Source organism: Panthera tigris, chromosome A3 (genome assembly GCF_018350195.1).
Source record: "Panthera tigris isolate Pti1 chromosome A3, P.tigris_Pti1_mat1.1, whole genome shotgun sequence".
In the NCBI taxonomy this organism is placed as follows: domain Eukaryota; kingdom Metazoa; phylum Chordata; class Mammalia; order Carnivora; family Felidae; genus Panthera; species Panthera tigris.
This window is the reverse complement of record NC_056662.1, coordinates 120598113-120621120: the sequence shown is the minus strand read 5'-3', so window position 1 is coordinate 120621120 and position 23008 is coordinate 120598113. Positions and strand designations below refer to the sequence as shown.

The window sequence follows — 23008 nt, the reverse complement described above, 5'->3', positions numbered from 1 at the left end:
TCCTGCTTTGGATCCTTATCCTTCTTGCTCTCTCCCCCTCCCTTGCTCCCTCGCCCTCTCTCTTTCTCTCTTCCTCTTAAATAAAAATAAATATTTGGGGCGCCTGGGTGGCTCAGTCAGTTAAGTATCCAACTTTAGCTCAGGTCAAGATCTCACTGTTCCTGAGTTCAAGCCCCGCGTTGGGCTCCGTGCTGACAGATGAGAGCCTGGAGCTTGCTTTGGATTCTGTGGCTCCCTCTCTCTCGATCCTTCCCCCACTCGTACTGTCTCTATCTCTCAAAAGATGAATAAATGTAAAAAAAAAAATTAATAAAAAATAAACATTTAATAAATAAATCTGGGGGAGCGACAGTAATATATTTATGATTTAAAATAACTTTAAAAATGCACTTGAGATACAAATAATCAGGGATTAATCAAGACAGTTTATCTGGTCTCTGGCCAATGTTCAGAAGTCTGAGCTTCAGCTACCATAGCTACAAAATTCTGACTCAGTCCTGAGCAGACTAGACACCCAGGTGTGGTCACTCAAGAATAAGCATTACTTCTAACCCACAATCTTGTAGGCAAAAGCAAGGAACAGAAGACTTCTTGATGTACTAAATGCAGTGTAATACAACCAAAACAATAAATGTTAAGTTTTTCTTCCTTTACACTGCCAAGGGACATCTCTCTCCACCCTCTCCAAGAACACACCAAAAATTAAAAGCCAGGAACTGAGTAAGAGACCAAAAAGTATACAGTTAGAATTCAAATTTGGCCCAATGATGCCCAGTAGAATACAAAAAAAAAAATATCCTAGGATCTCAGTAATACCAACATATGATTTACTACAATGGATCCTAAGTATCTCCTCACCTAATACTCAATAATGGATTTATGAACATGTATATACATGTATTAGCCATAAAGAACAGCTATACACAGAATACCGTCTCACTTTGAAAATGTTCCTCTTTCAGAGTGATTTTCTTCAGTTTGCTCCATACTGTCAAATACACATGTCAAAAAAAGAAACCTAAACTGTACAGCAGAGTGTAACCTAAAATGAAAAAGTTTTATTCATTTCCCAATTCTCTAAATTCCTTCCCCAAAGCCAAAGCAATGATTATTAACAGTTTTTTAGGATATTCTTGCACACGATTTATATATAAAAGCATGAATATACATTTTTAAGGTTTTTTACACAAAGATTCTATTTTAATAGACCAATTTATGACTTGCTTTTTCACAAATATCTCCTTCATCTCTCCATATCAGCCTTATGTAAATTTACCTCATTCTTGTTAATGACCTCATAATATGTAAGGATATACCATAATTTATCACAGCCCATCCATCATTAAAGGACACTTAGTTTGTTGGTCTTATTTAGTTTGGGAATTCCATACAATGCTGTGATAAATGTCCTTGTACATTCAGCAGTGACTATTAGATCTAATACATCTTTAGGAAAAATTCCTTAATGTAAAATTCCTGGAACAAAAGGAATATGTTCTTAAAATTTTTTTAAATGGTGTCAATGACTCTAAAATCATCAGGCATCATCAAGCTTTTTATTTTTACAAACCAGACAGTTGCTTCAAAATAGTATCGTGTTGCCTTTTTTTTTAAATTTTTTATATGTTTTTATTTCTTTTTGAGACAGAAAGAGACAGAGCATGAGCAGGGGAGGGGCAGAGAGAGAGAGGGAGACACAGAATCCAAAGCAGGCTCCAGGCTCCAATCTGTCAGCACAGAGCCCGACGTGGGGCTCAAACTCACAGACTGTGAGATTATGACCTGAGCCAAAGTTGGACGCTCAACCGACTGAGCCACCCAGGCGCTCCTTCTTTTCTTTTCTTTTTAATTTTTTTAAATTCGTGTTGCTTTAATTTGCATTTTCTTCAGCTGTAAAGCTAAGAATCTTTTCAAACTTTTATTGGTTGCTTTTTCTATTGTTTTCTTCCTATAAATGGCATGCTATTTTGCCAATTTTTATATTAGGGTGTCATTCTTGCTTCTTACTGATTTTAACATATTTTTGTATATTTCAGAAGCTTATCCTGAACATGTGTGTTACACACACACTTTTTCGCCAGGTTGTGTCTATTAATTTTACAAAAACAATTATTTCTGCCATGTATAATTAAAAATTTTATAAAGTCAAATTTGTTCATATCTTTATGTTTTCTGGCTGTGTTCACTGCTTAGAGACTACTTTCTCATACTCAAGATTTTAAACATATTGACCTTGTGAATTCCCCTTTTACACTTCCATTAACAATGTAGAATTTATGTTGGGGCTACAATAAAAAGTAGAAATTCAGTTTTGTTTTTTTCTTTTTCCCCTCATTGAGTCAGTTTTCTAAGACCATTTATTAAATAATCCATCTACTGTATGATATCAAATGTCATCGTTATCATCATCATCATCATTTACCATCATCATATGCTAATCATCATCAGATACTAAATTCTCATTCTATGTAGGCCTAAGGGTTAATTCTCTCTTCTATTACTTTGTCTGTCCATTCCTGCACCGTTACATATTCTTTATTACTACATTCTGTAACACCTTTAAAAATCTGGTAGAGCTCCTTTCATTATACTTTTTCCTCCAGAACTCTCCTTGCTATGCTCATATTCATTTTCTGAAGAATTCATTTTAGAAGAAACGCAAAGCACTTTTTTTTTTTAACTTTTCCTCTTAAATTTTGGGAATATTATACTTGAGCCTGAACTTAATTTATACATTAATTTAGAAAAGAACTCACAGCTTTCCAATTTTGAGTCTTACCAGCCCTCAGCTATGTAAGGAAGCTGCAGTAGCAGTGATAAATATAATGACAGTTAAGAGCTACAGGGTACTTACTATATACCAAACCTATTGGATGAACTGATTTTAGTAGTCACAACCACCTTATGCAGTTATCATTACCTTTGTTTCATAGGTAAGAAAATTAAGTCTCAAAGAAGTTAAGCAATTTGTCCAAGGCCACAACCAATAAGCCAAGTAGCTAATATTTTAACCAATTTGCAATTTGACTTGAATCCATACTTTGAACTATAGTAATTAAAAACAAGGTGTGTTTTTTTGGTTTTTCTTCTTTTAGACACTGAAAATTAATTATTTAATTTCTAGGTAAAATTAGATGCTATTTTAATTAGGACCATTTTTTCCATTATATTTCTAACTTGTTACTGGGTGTATAAAAGAAAACTACTTATTTTATAATATTAACTTTGAAAGGTGTCCACCTTGCAGAATTCTCTTATTGTCCCTAATAATTTTTCAGTAAGTCCTAAAAAGTCTCCAAATATACAATCATATCACAGGCAAATATTTATAACTTCAATGTCTGTTCCAATATTTTTATCTCTCAATGTCTAACTGAATCAATTTTGCATGTCTTAATAATGGCATATTACACTTCTGATGTGCTACTAGAATCCATTTGTAATATTTACTTTACCACCATTGCCTAAGTGAAATTACTCTGTTTTCCTCTGTATTTCAGTTTAGCATCAAAATGATCTTATCCTTTAGGATTAAAAGAATTCACCCATGAAACTATCTGGATTTAGTGCTTTTTGATACTCAATTTCTCCTTCCACACTTAGTGTCTGTTTAGATCCTCTCTCCGCTGGATTTATTTTTAATGGTACTGGGCAATTCTCTTAACTTGCATACAAACTGCAATAATTTTGTCTCACTAAAAAGGAAAAATATGAACAAACATATAAATCAACATTATTGGAAAACACTCCCAGCCAGGATGAGTTAAATGTACAAAATTTGTAGCAAATTATTTGTATATAGTTTTTATTTAAGCCATGGGTTTTGGGGTGAAAAAACTTTTAAATAGAGCTTTCTAAGTAGTGAATGATGCTAGGATGCTGATACTCAGACAACTGTAAGTAAAAGAGAAACGAAATCAATGCTGTGGACCATGAAATATATACATATATATATATATATATGTTTTCTTTCTACAAGATACAGAATGGTTTTCAATTAGGTAGTATATGTGTATGTATTAAATAGTTATAAAATGTACTCAAAAACACAACATAATTATGCACAATGCTCTTAAGTGTTACTACTCTGGTCATGTAATCTCTAAAAGTAGGCTAAATATCAGAGTTGAAAGTGGCATTCCCCTAACTTGTTCCAACATGATACACTTATAATAAATTCATAGTTATACGAACACCCCACTAGAACTCTGCACTTCACAAACAGGCACAAAGTAGTTAAAAGTCAAATATCACACACACTTGACTACTGATAGAAATATATATAATTTTTAAATTGCTATCATTTTTGTGTTAATTTCCCCCAACTACATACAGTAAGGCTCTAAGTACACACTGAAATCTAGAAAGACTCTGAAACCACAGTGTTGAAAAGAGGGTCAGAAGAAGGCAAAAGAAGCTTCCTTTCTATAACGTTTAATAAAACTTTAATATAAGAAACAGGATATTAAAATTTCAGAAAAGAATGAAATATGGGGAAAACAATAAGCTCACTTTTAAACATGTTATACATCAAAAGGATCCCTGGCCTTAATATTAGAATGCTAATGAGTAACCAACAAAGAGTTAATATTCGCATTACTGTTCTTTGAAAAGACTTTATAAACACTACTGAGATACAGAGATATAAACAATTAAGAAAGCTGGAAGTACTCTGATACGGTACAAACCTACCTGTGCACATGATTCTTCAGGTGTTTTGGCACTAACTGAATAAAGTGCTGGGAGATCTAGTCTGTGCACAGAGAATTTTTCTAGAGTGTGCAAAAGTGCTGGAGCAAGGTGAGAAGTTTGACCTGAGCCTCTTTCTCCAGACAGCAATAATCTTGGCCTGTAAGAGGTTGGCTGATGATATGGTGACCTGGAATACATATAAGACATGATAATTATTTCAAAACGATACACTCTGAAGATCAGTATGAAGTATTAGGTAAAATATTTACACTAAATATGTAACTCCAAATTAATAGAATTTTCTCTTTTACTTCAAGTACAGTGAATCATTTTTTCATTAATTAGCATTTTAAAATGTTGATCTCCCTGACAATTGTAATAACCATGATGTAAAAGTATAAAAACTCATTCTAAAACAAAGTAATAATACCTGGGTATTCATTCTATCATACCATACATATTACTTGGAAAACACTTCAGACACTAAGGAGACATAGCTATTAATTATTCAAAATCAAATGTTAAGAATCCCATTTCAACAAAGAAGTAGGTATATCTGAAGATTACCCAAAATGTAGGACTTTTTTTTTTAATGGTTAAAATGGTAAATTTAATGTATATTTTACCACAATTTTTAAGATAGAAAATAAATGTAGGACTTTTTCAGTGGCAGCAAATTTTGGTTTGGGGCCAATACAAACTAAATGTCCACACCCTAATACATGACGTCTAAAGACCTACAATACAGAAAACAAATTTAGGAAAATGTATTAAACCAAGCTGAACTTACACTCTCAAGATTCCACAACCCCATTAAAATGATGAATGAAACAAGTTTATCTATCATTATAGATAACATAGGAAATTTTAAGCAATGCAGTAAGAATAAAGCAAATAAAAACTGGAACAGAAAGAAATCAGGAAAACACTGTTACTTGTAAAGGATACGATTATGCACTAAAAAAATCCAAGAGAATCAACTAATTAATAACTGTCAGAATCTACCAAAAGTAACAAGTCAGAAAACAGAAACAGAAAAATCAAAACATAATAACACCATCAATAACCAAAATAAAGAAGGAAAGAAGATCCTTTCTTTTTTTAATGTTTATTTATTTATTTTGAGAGAGAGATAATAAGAGCAAGCGAGAAAGGGGGAGAGAGAATCCCAAGCAGGCTCCACGCTATTTGGTAAAGTGTGCTAGACCCAATTTTAGAACAGTTAAACCTGTTTCAATAATAAGTACCTCACATAGTTTTAGTTTTCTTAGCAATTCTATGAAACACATAGTTTCTTCTTATTAAACAGATGAAGAAACCAAGACTCAGAGAAGTTAGGTAATGGACTGTTACAAATGGGTGGTCAAAGAGTTCAAATCTCATTCAGGTCCATATAATTGCTAAGCTGAACCACCGTGCTAACACGTACACTACTTTATATTGTAATATATTACAGGGGCGCCTGTGTGGCTCAGTCAATTAAGCGTCCGACTCTTAATTTCGGCTCAGGTAACGATCTCACAGGTTCATGGGATCAAGCCCCACGTTGGGCTCCACACTAAGCATGGAGCCTGCTTGGGATTCTCTCTCTTCCTTTCTCTGCCCCTCCCTCACTTGCTCGTGCTCTCTCTCTCAAAATAAATTTAAAAACATTAAAAAAAATCTATTGCAAGAGCACCTGGGTGGCTTAGACAGTTAAGTGTCCGACTTTTGGTTTTAGCTCAGGTCATGATCTCACAATTCATTAGTCCAAGCCCCACATTGGGCTGCACGCTGATGGTACAGAGCCTACCTGGGATTCTCTCTCTCCCTGTCTGCCCCTCCCCTACTCTGCCTCTCTTAAATAAACTTAAAAAAAAAAAAAAAAGTATTACAGAACAGAATAATAGAATATAATGTAGAATACACCAAAGAAAAGAAACAGATCAATAGAATAGGCAGCCAGGAAACAAATCATCATAGTTCAAAGAATTTCATACAAGATAATAAGCATAAAAAATAAATGGAAGGGAGATTATAAAATAAATGTTATTTTAAAATAGAGAAGAGGGGCGCCTGAGTGGCTTAGTCAGTTAAGCATCCGACTTCAGCTCAGGTCCATGATCTCATGGTTCAACGGTTCAAGCCCCAAATCTGGCTCTTTCTGACAGCTCAGAGTCTGGAGCCAGCTTTAGATTCTGTGTCTCCCTCTCTCCCTGCCCCTCCCCAACTCACACTCTCTCAAAAATAAATAAAACATTTAAAAAAATTTTTTTAAATTTTTTTAAATAGGGAAGATTCAGACCCTCATTTCACAGAACAAAATTAATTCTAACAAAGAAAAAACACAAGATTATGTATTTTTTAATTCATAATCTACAAACTTTTGTAACTCAAAAATTACAATCTGAATCAAATGGCAAACAATCAAATGAGACAAACAATCTGCCATTAACAGGAATGGTTCTTAATGTATAAAGAGCTTATGTTCAAAGTGTTTTAACAACAACAACAACAACAACAACAACAAAAAACAGCTTCATGAGCAAAGGACACAGACAATTCAAAAAGAAAATAGAAACAGATAACATTTCTTAAAATGTTCATTCATTTAATAATTGGAGAATGGTTCCTATGCTAAGTCCCTCACCCTGGGTATCTAACAATACCAGTTATCATAGAGCTCACACTTGAATGGTATGAAGTAGAAAAAGGAAATCTACAAACTAAAATAATTCAGTGTGATTAACAAGCAGCACTGTTTAAGTACAGAATGCTATGGCAGACCACAATTACAGACTCAACAAAGGCTTTCCTGGACAGTGTTACAAAAGCACAAACCCAACAGGACGGAGGCAGAAAGGACAATTCCAAGAAACAAAAATAGGATGTGCAAAGGACCAAAGGCTCCTGGCCCTTTGGAGTAATAGTTCATACAACTAGCTTCTTTTAAGGTTTTAAAGCCATGTATGTATAAAGGTTCTGTGGTTAGGGGAAAGGAGAATCAGACCATGAAAACCTACAAAGGGTTTTATAAGCCATGTTAAAAGTTTGGGACACACATTGAAGACCATGAGGAAGCATTAAGATACTTAAGCAGGGGAAGTGATATAATCATATACATGTTTTAGAAGAAAATTCTATTATCACTATGCCAGGATAGGAAATGAATGAGGGCAAAACAGGAGGAAAGATGACCAGTTAGGAGTCTGCAGTATCAACCCAGGCATGAGATAGTAATGACAGTCTAGACAAGAACAGTGTCAGAAGAGGTGAGAAGGAACAGCCTGAGATGAGACTTAATTACAGGACCTGGACATTGACTAGGTACAGAGTAAAGAAAGAGGAAGGAGTTGAGGAAGATGCCCATTTCTAGTTGCAACATCACCTTGGGTCCATGGGAGCTCTGATACCCACTGGAAGAGAAGGGGAGACCCAGTCCAGTACATAATGAAAGATCTGTGGCACACAAAGGGTGAGAGACAGCTAGAGATGGTCTAAAGCTCAAGACCAATGTTGGCTTAAGAAAGACTTGGTAGTTGGGCTCCTGGGTGGCTAAGTCAGTTAAGCACCTAACTCCTAATTTCAGCTCAGGTCATGGGCTCACAAATGGTGAGATCCAGCCCTGCGTCAGGCTCTACACTGGCAGCACAGAACCTGCTTGGGATTCTTTCTCCCTCTCTCTCTCTCTCTGTCCCTCTCCCACTTGTGTGTGCGTGTGTGCACTCTCTCTCTCTCTCAAAATAAATAAACATTAAAAAAAAAGAAATATCTGGGGGCGCCTGGGTGGCTCAGTTGGTTGAGTGTTTGACTTCGGCTCAGGTCATGCATGATCTCGCAGTCTATGAGTTTGAGCCCCGCATCGGCTCTGTGCTGACAGCTCAGAGCCTGGAACCTGCTTCGTTCGGATTCTGTGTCTCCCTCTTTCTCTGCCCCTCCCCCGCTCATGCTCTGTCTCTCTCTGTCAAAAATAAATAAACATTAAAAAAAATTTTTTTTTAAGAAATATTTGGTAGTTACTAACAGATGACAAAATTTTGAAAATAATGAAAAAAACATCTTTTATGAGGAAAATGTTAGATTGATACACTAAAAATAAATTTTAATACCATTAGTGAGAAGATGTTGGGAAAACTGGGTTTTCTCATGACTTGTGGTAATGGAAAAAAGCAAAATTTTCCAAAATTAAACTTGGCAATTATGTCACGTATATGCTGAAATGTTTACAAAGGATATTCCGCAACTCATTCTACTCCCAAGGACCCCCTACCTCTTAAGCATTCTCTAAATTTTTTTCATAGTATATATCTTCTAATATTTAATATATTACACTTATTGTTTCATCGATACCTATTAGATACACTCCATCTAACATGTAAGTTCAATAAGGGCAGGGATCTTTGTCCATTTTGTTCACAGACATATTCCAAGTACCTAGGACAACATATGGCACATGATGGGACACTTTGATAATGTATCTGAGCAAATATGAAAGAACAAATGAACAATTCAAACAAGCAAGAAGATATTATTTTCATCTACCTGGTTGGCAAAAATTTTAAAAGGCAAACAGTGTTCAGAAATAACAAGGTTATAGGAAAAATAACACTCTCCTACATCAGTGATAAAAATGTAAATTGGTACAACCTTTCTGAAAGTCAATTTAACAACCTGTATCAAGTTTTTAAATGTATATACGCTTTGATAGAACAATCACTGTTTTTAAAATTTACCCTAAACCATCAACCAGATAGTACTAAAAATGTATACTGAGAAAGATGCCTATCCAGATCCACATATCTATCATAAAAGAAGAAAATTGGAAATTTCAATATTTATCAATAAGATTATAAAAATTACAGAACACCCAAAATATAAAATATTAAAAGAATGACATTAGACATATACTAGCATGAAATAATGTTCCCAACATAGTGGATAAAAAAGCAAGTTATGTTAAGAGACTTACAGGAGGATTTTAATTTATATAAAAAAAATATGTAGGTCTATCTATATGCATAGAGAGAATATGGAAGTGTGGTCACCAAAACTTTAACAAAAATTACCTTCAACTGCTTGGGCTTTAATTTTTACTTTCTTCTTTAAGCTCTTCTTTATTACTTGAATTTTTCTACAGAGTATATCATCTTTCTAATCAGAAAAAACAAAGCTATTTTCATTTAGAAAACCTCAGAAATCTGTTTCTAATCCCCTTATGGCAGGTAATATACAGTAAGAAAGAAAACTTATTTCCATCATAAGGGTTTTCTGTCAGATTGATAGACCTTAAACATCTTGACTTCTATTTCACCTTAAATTTAAACAAAGGTTTGGGGCACCTGGGTGACTCAGTTGGTTAAACATCTGACTTTAGCTCAGGTCATAATCTTACGGTTTGTGGGTTCGAGCCTCGCGTTGGGCTCAGTGCTGACAGCTCAGAGCCTGGAGCCTGCTTCGGATTCTTTGTCTCCCTCTCTCTCTTCCCTTCCCTTGCTTGTGCTCTGTCTCTCAAAAATGAATAAATGTTAAAGAACATTTTTTTTTAATCTAAATAAAGGTTTCAACATTGTTTTAGGAAACTATTCCCGGAAACAGAAACCCACCAGCAATGCCCAAGCTAGTGTTACTGGAGACCAGTGTTAAAATCATGCTTTCTACTTGTCTAGCACTTTTTCTGTATTGACCTGGCATGCTAACAAGCATTCAGACAGAAGGCCAAACCAAACCAACAACAACAAAAATGTACAGCCCTTACCAAAAGTTTATATTCTAAAGTATATGCTTCTTGGAAAGTGTGAAAATTGTATTGTCCAACCTACCCAAAAAAGCAATACAATTCCCTACCTACCTATTAAGCTCAGAAATCAATTTAGAAATCACATACAGTAATAGAAAAAAATAGGATCCTAGGAAACAAACAGTAGAGTCTGGCTCTGCTACCTACTATCAGCTTAATCATGGGTGATTTACTTATTTTTCATTGTGGTTCAGTTTCCTAATCTATAAAACAATGATACCACAAATGCTATATGATTGCTGAGAGGCCTATTTGTATTGCTACATATAAAGCCTCAAGCTTTATATACCTACCACATGTTTAGTTTGTAATGAACATCAGATACGAACTCCTAACCCTTTATACTCAGAAAGACAGCAAATATCACCATTTCTTCTGTCAAGCCTACCTGAACTTCCCAATGGAAACTTCTAATTCTTCTAACACATCACTTCAGCCATATCACAACGTCTGTCACCTTCAATAACAAGAACTTCTCCAGAGTAAGACCTACTTTGTATCTTATTCATAAGCATGAATATTTTTTCAGCACCTAGTACAGTGCCTGGCATAAACACATAAAAACTGGCAGAATGGCTAGGTGAGTAAAGAAATAAATGGATGGAATTTATCAAAACATCTAAAACAAAACAAGCTTATTTCTAGGATACAGCTGGCTTCCTACTAAATAAAGATCATATCATGAACTAGAAAAGTTTACCTAAAGAAGCTAAAATTCAGCCAATTCCTTCAAAAAGGTTTAAACCAAATTAAAAAAGCCATACCAGTGATACGCATTAAATCAATGACAGAGAATGTTAATAAAAAGTCAACCTCAAAACTGCACATGAAGTTTTCTAATATCAAAATCTATTTCTATATTACTTTACTAACAACAGAACTATCTCATAAAATTGAAACAAGTCTTGATAGTTTCCTAGCTCCTATCATATATTTCAAATACAAACAGGTAAAACTGTCAAAACAAATCACACACTCATACACACGCATATAGGGTAGCCAGGTAATAGAAAAAAAAAATGATTGTTTGGTTTTCCCTTAGCCATCAATAAAACAGATTTGAGAAATTACTGAAAAAGTCCCCAAAAAAATGTCCCTAAGGACATAAAGATCCAGAACAGAAGAAAAGTTACTAATAAAAGAGCTTGCTGCTAAAGAACAAAAGAAAAAAGAGTAAATGAAAATAACTTACTCTCATTTTAAAAAATAAAAAGAAAGTTATCAATGCAAATAATCAAATTAACATTTTACTGTAATCTACATAAGAGAAACTTCAAGTTGGAAGATTTAAATCTGTTCAGAATAGATTTGAAAAAATTACTTAAAAGTATAATCAATCTAGCCTTTTCTAATAAAAGTGCTATTATAGACCTGCCTGGCAGAAACATTATGATCCTATAACATTCATGCTAATTATGTAAATGAAGCTGCTACTATTTGAAAACTATTTGGTCTTTTAATTTAAAATTACATTAGCACTACTCCTGAAACCATTATTACACTATATGTTAACTAACTTGAATTTAAATTTTAAAAAATTACATTAGCATTAAAATTGTTTACCCAATAAAAAGTGCATAATGAAAGCTGCTTTAACACGGATAAAGGTAAATGTAAATAGAAAACCCATAAAATCTAAATCAGAGAAGTGTAAACTAATGAAGTTTTGAAGAACCAGAAAGTTATCTGTTTATCTGTTTACTAAGAGATTTCTAATTCAGAATCTCTTTAGTACTCTTAGAATCCCTAAATTATCATCTCACACTACAAATTAAAATATTCCAGATCACGGTTAATATTTCATTTGTGAGCATTTTAGTTCAAAATAAAAGACATAAAATCGGGGACATTCCTTCCACTCTGGGAAGGAAGGAAGGAAGGAAGGAAGGAAGGAAGGAAGGAAGGAAGGAAGGAAGGAAGGAAAAGAGAAAAGGGGAGGGGAGTGGAGGGAAAAGGGAAAGGGAAGGGAAAGGAAAGGAAAGGGAAAAGGAAAGGGAAAGGGAAAGGGAAAGGGAAAAGGAAAAGGAAAAGGAAAAGGAAAAGGAAAAGGAAAAGGAAAAGGAAAAGGAAAAGGAAAAGGAAAAGAGAGAGAAAGAGAAAGAGAAAGAGAAAGAGAAAGAGAAAGAGAAAGAGAAAGAAAGGGAGGGAAGAGCAAGAAAGAACGAAAAAAGGAAAGAGGGGGAAAAGAAAGAAAAAGAAAGAGAAAGGAAGAAATCACACAATCAGCTTAGAAAAAATCATCTTTAGTTGACCAATACACCACTTTATTACCACAGAAAAAAAGCATACACAGTAAAAATGTTCCTGAATTATATCCAAACGACAGAAAAAAACAAAGTCTTCAAAGTTACAACCATAAGTAATAATATACCATAATTCTAACCATAAAGTGGTAAATATTACTCTAAATTTTTAAAAAATTGGTATGTTACTTACATTGTAAAATGAAGGTAGGGTTTATGTATAGCAGCAGCTGATGACTGTTTCTTTGGTGATCCTGAGTGACAACTGGTCTCAAAAATTGATAAAGCATTCTCATCTTCACTATCATCTAAAATCAGAGTTTCTATATCTATTCCAAAAAAAAAAAAAAATCCAAAGATTATGAGACTTACAAAGTCATTTAATATTAGTGCCCCTCCAAAGCTAAGGACAACAGGTTTAAAAATCATGTACCATTAACAAGTTACCTATCAAATACAAATCAACCAAGCAAATTGACAAACTGCAGTCTTTTTTAATAATTTGGCTCAGTAGGTTAAGCATCCGACTCTCAATTTCAGCTCAGGTCATCATCTCCCAGTTCCTGGGATCAAGCCCTGCCTCGGGCTCAGAGCTGATGGTGCAGAACGTGCTTGGGATTCTTTCTCTCCCTCTCTCTTTCTCTCTGCCCTTGACTGCTTGTGCATGCCTGCACACACACCCATGAGCTCTCTCAAATAAATAAACTTAAAAAAAATTGGGAGAAAGATACATATCCTCAGTTATGAAAATCAGAGAAAAGAAATGTTCAATTCGCAGCAGAGTACCTAGTTCATACATAACAAAATATTTAACCTCCTATTTGACAAACTTAAGAAATCAAGTAATTCATGTGATATTTCATGAGAATCTATCCTTGAAAAATATAGTTTTTGAAAAATATAAATTATAAAGACAGCAAAATGCGTTGAATGTTGATGATTTTACTATATATAATATTTTTTATGTTAGTATAATTAATTGAACAATTTTCTGGTGCAGACTACCTGCCAAATAAGGTACTAAAAACTGGGAAAATTAAGATAATTAAAACTTATTACTTTGGGGACATCTGGGTGGCTCAGTTAGTTAAGCACCCAACTCTTCATATTGGCTCAGGCCATGATCTCAGAGTTTGTGAGACAGAGCCCTGCATTGGGCTCTGCACTGACAGCATGCAGGCTGCTTGGGATTCTCTCTGCCAGCACCACCCCACCCCCCCCACCCCAGCCCCCCACCCCCGCCCCACCGTTCCTTGCACTTGCTCTGTCTCTCTCAAAATAAACAGACATTAAAAAAATTTTTTTAAAAAGCATATTGCTTTCTCTTCAAAGTTCACAGGCCTTACTTTGGTTGGTATATGAACCTAAAGTTTCCCTGTAAATGAATGACTTGTTTTTTTTTATGTTTGTTTATTTTGAAAGAGAAAGAGACAGAGTGAGTTGGGAGGGGCAGACAGAGGGAGAGAGAGAGAGGATGCCAAGCAGGCTTTTGCTGCCAGCACAGAGCCCAATGCAGGGCACAAACCCACAAAACCTTGAGATCATGACCTGAGCTGAAACCAAGAGTCAGATGCTCAATCGACTAAGCCACCCAGGCGCCCCTTAATGAATTTTCAAAGGTAACTTCCTATTTGTATCTCAGGTCCAATCTTGAGGCTAGAATTCAAGACCTTATACAACCAGGTTCTGATTTACTCCCTTACTAATGATTTACACTCCATTTGCACTGCACACTGCAGAATGCACTGCCAAGAACAACAAAATATACTTGATGAGTTGAATCCAGAGGGACATTATAAGCCACATAGTTAAGAACACAGGTTCTGGAGTTAGGTGCCCTAGGTTTGAGTAAGCCCTGGAACTTACTGAATGACCCTAAATAAGTGAATACATCCCTAAGTCTTCCAGTCTCCTCCTTTACAGTATAAAAGTACCTGCCCCACTGGACTGTTCTGGGGGTTAATAAGTGACAATTTATGTAAGGGCTTTATAATAAATTAAATACAGGGGTGCTGGCTGGCTCAGTCGGTAGAACATGTGACTCCTGATCTCGGGGGTTTTAAATTTGAGCCCTGTTGGGTATAGAGATTATTTAAAAATAAAGTCTTGGAGCACCTGGGTGGCTCAGTCAGTTAAGCATCCAACTTTGGCTGTTACGATCTTACAGTTCCTGAGTCCGAGCCCCGCATCAGGCTCTGTGCTGACAGCTCAGAGCCTGGAGCCTATTTTGGATTCTGTGTCTCCCTCTCTCTCTGGCCCTCCCCTGCAAGCTCTCTGTCTGTCCTCTCTCAAAAATAAATAAACATTAAAAAATATTTTTTAATAGTCTTTAAATTAATTAATTAAATGTAAGCCATCATTATTATAGTCAACTTTTCTAAAGAGAGTAACACTTCTATGTTTAGAATCTCCCAAGCAATAACAAATAGAACATTCATTCTTTCTTTTTATAAGCATTCACTAGGCAACTACCATATGCTAGGCAATATGCCAGGCCTGGAATATATCCTGGTGAGTGAAATAGAGACATTTTCTATATTCATGGCAAATATAAAAGAATAACATATAAATAACCTTATGACGAAACTCAGAATTTATTTATGCCTATACTTGTTTCATTTTAACAATATGAAAAAGTAATTTATAGTACCTTCTTTCTTGTCACTCTGGCTAATTTCAGCATGAGGAAACACTTTTTGCAAGACTGCTAGGATGTTGTTGAAGCTTCTTTCCAGTAGCGGCTTTATGATGGGGGATAGTGCGTGTCCCGAAGACATGACAGCACGTTGAGAAGCAGGCACAATATTCTGCATTGCATGGTAAAAATCTTGGGCATTGAGCACTATTGAGGAAACATCTAGCTGCAGTTTATGACTGCTAGCATAGATCTGGGGATAACGCCTCCGCAGGGCAATGAGGGCAGCTTCAGTGCACAGGGCCTTGATATCAGCTCCACAATAGCCTAATGCACAAAAGGAAAAGAATAACAAAGGTAATAAGTTCATTCTTACAGTACCAACTATAGTTTGCAAATATATACATCTTTATTAATGTATATATTAAGAAATAATACTAAATCAATAATTATAGGCAATTTTGTTAGCAAAAACTGACCATTTAAATCACCTAATAAAATTACTCAGTAATAAAAGTATTCTGAATATTTTCATTAACAAAACATGAACTAATGATATCATAAGAAGCCATGTACTTTGTGCCAAAAACACTGATTATAATGTACAATTTTCTTCAGGAAAGGTGTTTAAAGAGTAAGTTTCATATCAATCTTTCATCAGTATTCCCAATTATCAGTTTAGTCCTCAAGATATTACACTTACCTGTAAATTTTTCTAATATCATTAATTTGCAAACACATATAAGGGAGCAGTACAAAGCAGAATATATGCAGAAATCTCAAAAACAGAGTCATTCTACTACCAACTTTGAGTGCCAACCACAAATTTATATGTAATTACCTGAAAAATTATACTTTAAAGTTGTCACCATCTATCATAATTTCAAAGGTATTAAAGGGAATAAGAATCCATTAAATTTCCATATTAATTTCCTTTTTATATATGTTTAAAACAATGGATAATCTAGTTCTAAAGTCTATACAAACACAGTGTATTACATTACCCATTACCCATATGTAACTAATTATTGTAGTTAACAGATCAAGCCCCCAGGGCTTTGAAGTCATTTCACTCATTTAAGCAACAAATACATACAAAAACACAAATAAACTCTTAGGTCTTAACCACAAAAACGAAGAAAAACTCAAACCAGCTATGTTGTTTTTATATCAGCAATTAAACTTATATTTGGTCACTTTTATCAGTTATGCCAGCAGAGGGAACTACTTGAACCAGTTTTAAAACTAAACGCTATGCTCTTCAAAGAGTGGCATCGAGCTTATTTATCTTTTTATTCCAGGCAATGACCTTGTGGAACACTTGAATAATGAAATAAAAATGGTGATTAGGAAAACTATGAGCAGAAAAGAAACAGCCCCAGACTAACTGGCAGAAAAAGAACATTAAGGCACAAAATCAGATAAAGCAAACTGTAAGTAACTCACACACCTATAATGAAATGTACCTCTACTGTTAGTAGGGCAATCCTGTTCATCAAGTCCCACAAATAACAGAAAAATCCTCTTTGCTCCCTTTCTTCCATAACATGTACCACCGTATCATTTACCTATTATGTTTATTGTCTGCCTACCCCAACTAGAATGTGAGTTTTGTGAGTGTACGCATATTCATCAGTTTCGTTCACTAACATATCTCATATACTGAAAATAATACCTGGCCTAGCATTCAGTAGATATCCAATAAATATTTCTTGAGTGAAAGAATGAATAAAAAAAGAAAGGCGTAACTCCAGAGTTATAGTTTGGTTAGTTAAGACTATAACGTTACCACATAGGATCATAAAAAGTGGAGGAATTGTATCTACTAGATTTTTCATCTTTTTTGAAGATGTCTAAATTCTTTAATCATTAATGAAAAATAAAAATTTCAATGAAAATTATGAAAAAACATAGAAAAATATTGCATTCTTCAAGAAATATTTATTCAGTTAAGGGAAAATTTAGTATGACTGTTAAGAATCTAATTCAGAAAACTATAAGCAGATTAAGCACTAACACTGTCCCATGACAGCAATCAATCTACCAAATAATTCTTCAAACTACGAATAGTCTTTCATTTTATATTCTATTTCTCAATGAATAAACCTGGAAAAAAAGGTACATTTTCCTATGCCATATATATCGTAGCTATATTAGTTTAATAAAATACCAGCTCAGTTAAAAACAATTAATCAAATAAACCATTTCAGAACACGTAAAAAAATAAACTACCATCTTCAAACAACATAAACAACTACATTTCTTTTTCTTCTTTAAAAGCGTATACACAGCTGGAGAATATATTATATGATCCTATTTCTAAGAGCAAAAGCCTAAATTTAAAAAAAACAAGCTCAGAAACAATGCAAAACAGAAAAAAAAAAAAAACATTAGAAGGTATTCTATATAAGTGGTGCCCATAACATTTATGTTTGACATAATGTCAGCAACATACATAATAGTAATGCGCTGTTCATTTTCTCTTAATCTACTAAAGATAATTTAAAAGTTTCTCACAATAGATCCCATTTAAAGAAATAAATTTTCACTTGGATTATCATAATCAATAGACTAAAAGAATGGATTTATCTTCATTACATTTGCCCGTGAATGAGAATTATTCGTTTATATCTGGGGTTCTCAGTCTTGGCTACTCAACAATGAAACTGCAACACCAGATTCCCAACAAACCTAGTGAATCAGAATCTCTGGCAGTTTAATATCATAAATGTATATTTTGAGAAAGCTTTACAAGTGATTCTCATATACGAAAGAAAACACCGAGAACTACTTGATTAATAATATACTTCCTTTACTAGACTCTAAAACAATTAAAATTACATGAAAACCATGGCTAAAAAGTTATATTTAGTATCATGTGTCCTGGTTTAGGCCTCTTGTCTTATCATAATTAACAGTATATTTTTTCACTTTCTAAAAGGTCCTGATTTAGAAAACTAGATGTAGGTAATATGATCATCCTAGATATACAGAAAACACACTACAGCCTTTTGAAAGTTAAAAGCTGACGTTAAAGAAAATACCAACATCCCTTTCATAAGAATTCCATAATCATATTAATTCTACCATTACAATTCTAATACTAATGAACACACACAAATATCTAGATACCAAGGAAAAAGCATTCCTTTTTTTTTTTAAAGTAAGCTCTATGTCCAATGTGGGGGCTTGAACTTAAGAGCCAAAATCAAGAGTCTCATGCGCTAACAACTGAGCCAGCGAGGCACCCCAAGAAAAAGCATTCTTAAATATTGCCACTGAAATGGAATTTGTCTGAAAAACTAAAAATACAAGCTATTAAATAGGTTATAGACTAGACAAGGGTAATAATAAAATTTTAGGAAGTTACTGTTTAAGTAAAACATCAAACATAACAAAGGTCCACAAGATAGACCCCTCACTGATAAACTTTCATTGTTTTGGCCCTCTCAGTGAAAATAAATAGAGAAATATGATTAGGTTTGAGGTCCCCATAACCTTAAGCTCCTACTATTCATGCATGTGATCTGGACACCGAAATTATGTGAGGACTACTTTAAAAAAATCACACCTATTATGCATGCAAACACCCCCAAGTACTCGGGAATTTATTTCAAGGTAAAAGTTACCAAATCCATAACCTCTACAAGAGGTCAGTTGTCTCTACAGTTTTTCATCAAGACTACATACTCTTTTTGTTAGGCATATATTTTACTGGACTTAACCCATACATGTCAAAACATGTTTGGGATACAGAAAATGCTAAGTTCATAATGAATTTAAAACTTACTACTATTCTGTTCCTGTTTGAAGACCTGCAATTTTTTATGTGAAACTGGCTTCTTAAATGGAATAAATGTCAAAATCAAAAACAGAAGTCATTTAATTATAATGGATTTTTATGTCACTCTCCAGGAAGAAAATGGTGTATATCCATAAAAGCAGATTCTTCTAAACCACCACCACCGCCACCACCATCCCCAAAAGGCAAGAGAAATTTTTTAGTCCTATAAGAAATTACGTCTCAAAAATGTTTAAACTTAAGAATCTGACTTTTAAAGCTAAAATAAATCACTTGGAATAATGAGAAGTTGTGACCTTTGGAAATGAAAAGGGAAACTGGGATTCTAATATTTAGGATGAGGAACTAGAGTGTAATCTTTCAGATGGTAAATAGGGTAATAGCAAGTAATTTTAAAATACCTATCTTTTAGGGAATTTCCAAAATTATTTGAAGACTTCTGCTTATTTCAGTTAAGGATATTCTGTGACAGATTCACAGAAGAATCCACAAAGATTTCCCAGTCTGATCCGTACTCTAATAAAATAATATCCTAAAAGTAGCAGGAAATAAAAGGGGGCAAATTTCAAAAAGGGAAAAGACTGGATTTTGTACCAAATACCACCCTCTCCCATAAAGCAGCACAAGGCTTTGCAAAGGTCAAGCCAAATTTACATGAAATGGGTTTGGCGCATGCTCTCTTATACCAGGCAAAGCTTAAACTGGAGTAGTGCTGGAGAGATTTACGTTTTCTCCTCACCAGAAGATGTCGAGGTCTTTGTGGTTCAAAAGTTGAGGTATGCTGCTTCGGAGATGGAGGTCCCTGTGGATGAAGAGGATAATTCGGATGTAGCTAACTGAATGGACTAATGTTCTATTTAAGTTTTAATATTTGATGGTGGATCACAATGATTTTTTAACTAAGTTACTCTTTCTGGTTTTGGTAACTTTAAAGTTTTCCCAAGTAGACTGCTGATAGTTAGTGAACTTATTTGGGGGTTTTTTCATAATGCTTAAAAAGTTCATGGAGAAAGATTTTTTAATTTTTGTTTGTGAGAGAATAAGAAGAAAATAGACAAAAGACAGAAAAAGAATGAAGGGGAAATACCGGGGTGTATATTCAGTTGTTTAATACTGTATTCAGTTTTATTTCAGACCTAATTAGAGCCAAAACCCTGAATTCCAAAACCCTTGAATTCCATCTCCTATGTATGATCATGTATGTACATAAAATACTCTCACTATATCCTTTTAGGACAGTTGTATTCATTCACTCTGTGGGGAGGATCTTCCACTCTGTGAATAATATAACATTAAATTGGACAGTTTTGTATTTTGAGAAATACTAGCAGATGCCAGTAAGTATTTTCTTTGAAGACTCCTCTCACTCAACTTCTTTCTAGACCACAGGCATGAAGATGAGCCCATCAGGTAATCAATCTGCAAAGTAAAAGACTGTAGTCCTGCCTTTGACATGGACCTTTATGTCTCAAGGTTAAGCTTATTTTTCTTAGTAAAATTTCTGAGAGAGAACAATTCCTAAAAGGACACAATGCAGTAATATCATGGAAATCCAGCACTCAATGAAAACATATTACTACTAGCTTTGTTAATAATCAAACACCTAATGGCAGCTAAAATTGTAATTAAGAAGTGTTCAAACTTCAGGTGAAATGTTCAAAATAAGTGTTACATTTAAAGGCAAAGTCAGCCATCTATTGCACACAGACATAACTATATTCATTCGCATTCCAAACATAAAGGGAAAGGGCCAGCAGAACAAACAGTAACAATGAAAGAATTCAAATAATAGCACTCACCAACACATTTTTCGGCCAATTCACCTAAAAAAGCATCTGATAATTTTGGATTCCAATCCCTGGTATGGATCTGTAAAATGTGTTTTCTTGCCTAAGAAAAACAGTACAAATAAATAAAATATCACCAACCTCTCAAGTGTATTAGCTGGAACAAATTTATGCACTAACCATACCCCAGAAAAACAACTGTTGTTTTTTGGGTTTTTTTTTTAAGTTTATTTATTTATTTATTTTGAAAAGGGGGAGAGAGGACTTGCAGGTGGTTTGCAGGGGGAGAGGGGGACTGACAGGGACACAGGGAGAGGGAGGAAGAAGGAGGGAGAGGGGGAGAGAGACAGAGAGAGAGAGGGAGAGAGACAGAGACAGAGACAGAGAGAGAGAGAGAGAGAGAGAGAGAGAGAATATGAATGAATGAATCCCCAGCAGGCTCCACACTGCCAGCCTAAAGGCTGAAGCGGGGCTCAATCCCATGAACCGTAGAGATCACCACTTGAGCTGGTATCAAGAGTCAGACACTTAACCAACTGAGCCACCCAGGCGCTCCAGCAACTATTTATTTTAAAAGACATTTCAATACCATGACATCCACGTCAGCTCTAATTTTCCATAATAACAATACAATAATATGTGGTAGAGATCATGTCTCTGTTTAGCAAACCAAGATATTTAATATTCTGAGAGGTGAAGGAATCGACTAGTGGCACATGTGACTAAGTGACTGATCTTGACTCATCTAGGACTAGATTCAAAACTAAGTTTCAATATTTTACATCAGATCATTTTTACCATCTAAATACATATAAAAAACACTTTAATGTATTATAACATTTACAATCTTTTACTGAAATATAATTATAATTGTACAGTGTTGTAATAGTTTAAAATGTACAACATAATGATTCAACAATTGCATACGTTACTCAGAGCTAACTTATTTTTGTTTTTCGTTTTTTGGTTTGTTTTTTCTTTTTAGGTAGGCTCTATGCCTAACATGGGGCTTGAACTCACAACCCTGAGATCAAGAGTCACAAGCTCTACTGACTGAGCCAGCTAGGCACCCCAGTCAGGGATAACTTTGAAACTACAGATTCAGATTTCACAGAACGTTTGGTTCTATCACATGCATGAGGTATTATGACTGCCAATGAAGTAAACAACAATTTAAAACTTGAAAAAAAGTTTTCAATTGAAAAAGTTTTCAATGAACTAAAGAAATATAATGCATATCATTATCTTGTAGGTTAGTTGATATTTTGGCATTTAATATATAACAAGGTAGTATTTCAGTAAATATTAATATAATTCATTTTAAAAAGTCAAATGTTTGAGCAATTCTACCTTGATTTTTTTTTTCAAAATAGCATTCTCTACCTTAAATCTGACTATATAGTACAATCAAAATTTTAACATCTTGGTTTCAAATTAAATGAAATGTCTTCTTCTTCCACAGTCAAAAAGAAACTGAAGTAGTAAGAATCCATAATCAGCTGATATTACCATCATGAAGAGGCATATCAGAATTTTACTTTCACATTTGCCTTCTTTCAAGGAAAAAACAACACTTTGTAAAACTTGAATACACTTGTTCCTTCAACACTGCTACTTGAGCTTCTTAAAGACTATGAAAAAGCAAATTATAACCAAGAGGATAATTTTATTGGCTTGATGAGGAATTTGGGGTCCAGCACCAGAACAAGAAGGACTTCAAAGTCATCAAGCTAAGTTGATGGTCACCTGGGTTGCTCAGTCAGTTAAGCATCCGACTCTTGGTTTCAGCTCAGGTCATGAACTCCTGGTTTGTGGGATTGAGCCCCGCATAGGGCTGATAGCACAGGGCCTGCTTGGAATTCTCTCTCCTCTCTCTCTCTCTGACCCTCCCCCTCCTCTCTCTCTCTAAATAAATAAATAAATAGATAGATAAATAAATAAATAAATAAATAAATACACATTAAAATTTTGTTTAAAAAGTTGATAAAAGGGGCGCCTGGGTGGCTCAGATGGTTGAGCAGCCGACTTCAGCTCAGGTCATGATCTCACGGTCCATGAGCTCAAGGCCCACAT

The 23008-nt window shown here is 34.5% G+C and overlaps 1 protein-coding gene across 6 annotated transcripts in view; it reads right to left on the bottom strand.

The window, feature by feature from the left end:
- ATAD2B (ATPase family AAA domain containing 2B) overlaps positions 1–23008 on the bottom strand; it is a 165482-nt gene that overhangs the window by 53429 nt on the left and 89045 nt on the right. For all 6 annotated transcript variants that reach the window (XM_042982418.1, XM_042982415.1, XM_042982416.1 and 3 more), the window contains 4 exons: positions 20948–21038; positions 15362–15673; positions 12905–13040; positions 4693–4879 (listed from right to left, as the gene is read on the bottom strand). In XM_042982418.1, coding sequence (XP_042838352.1) covers positions 4693–4879; positions 12905–13040; positions 15362–15673; positions 20948–21038 — 726 coding nt within the window. The remainder of the gene's footprint in view (positions 1–4692; positions 4880–12904; positions 13041–15361; positions 15674–20947; positions 21039–23008) is intronic.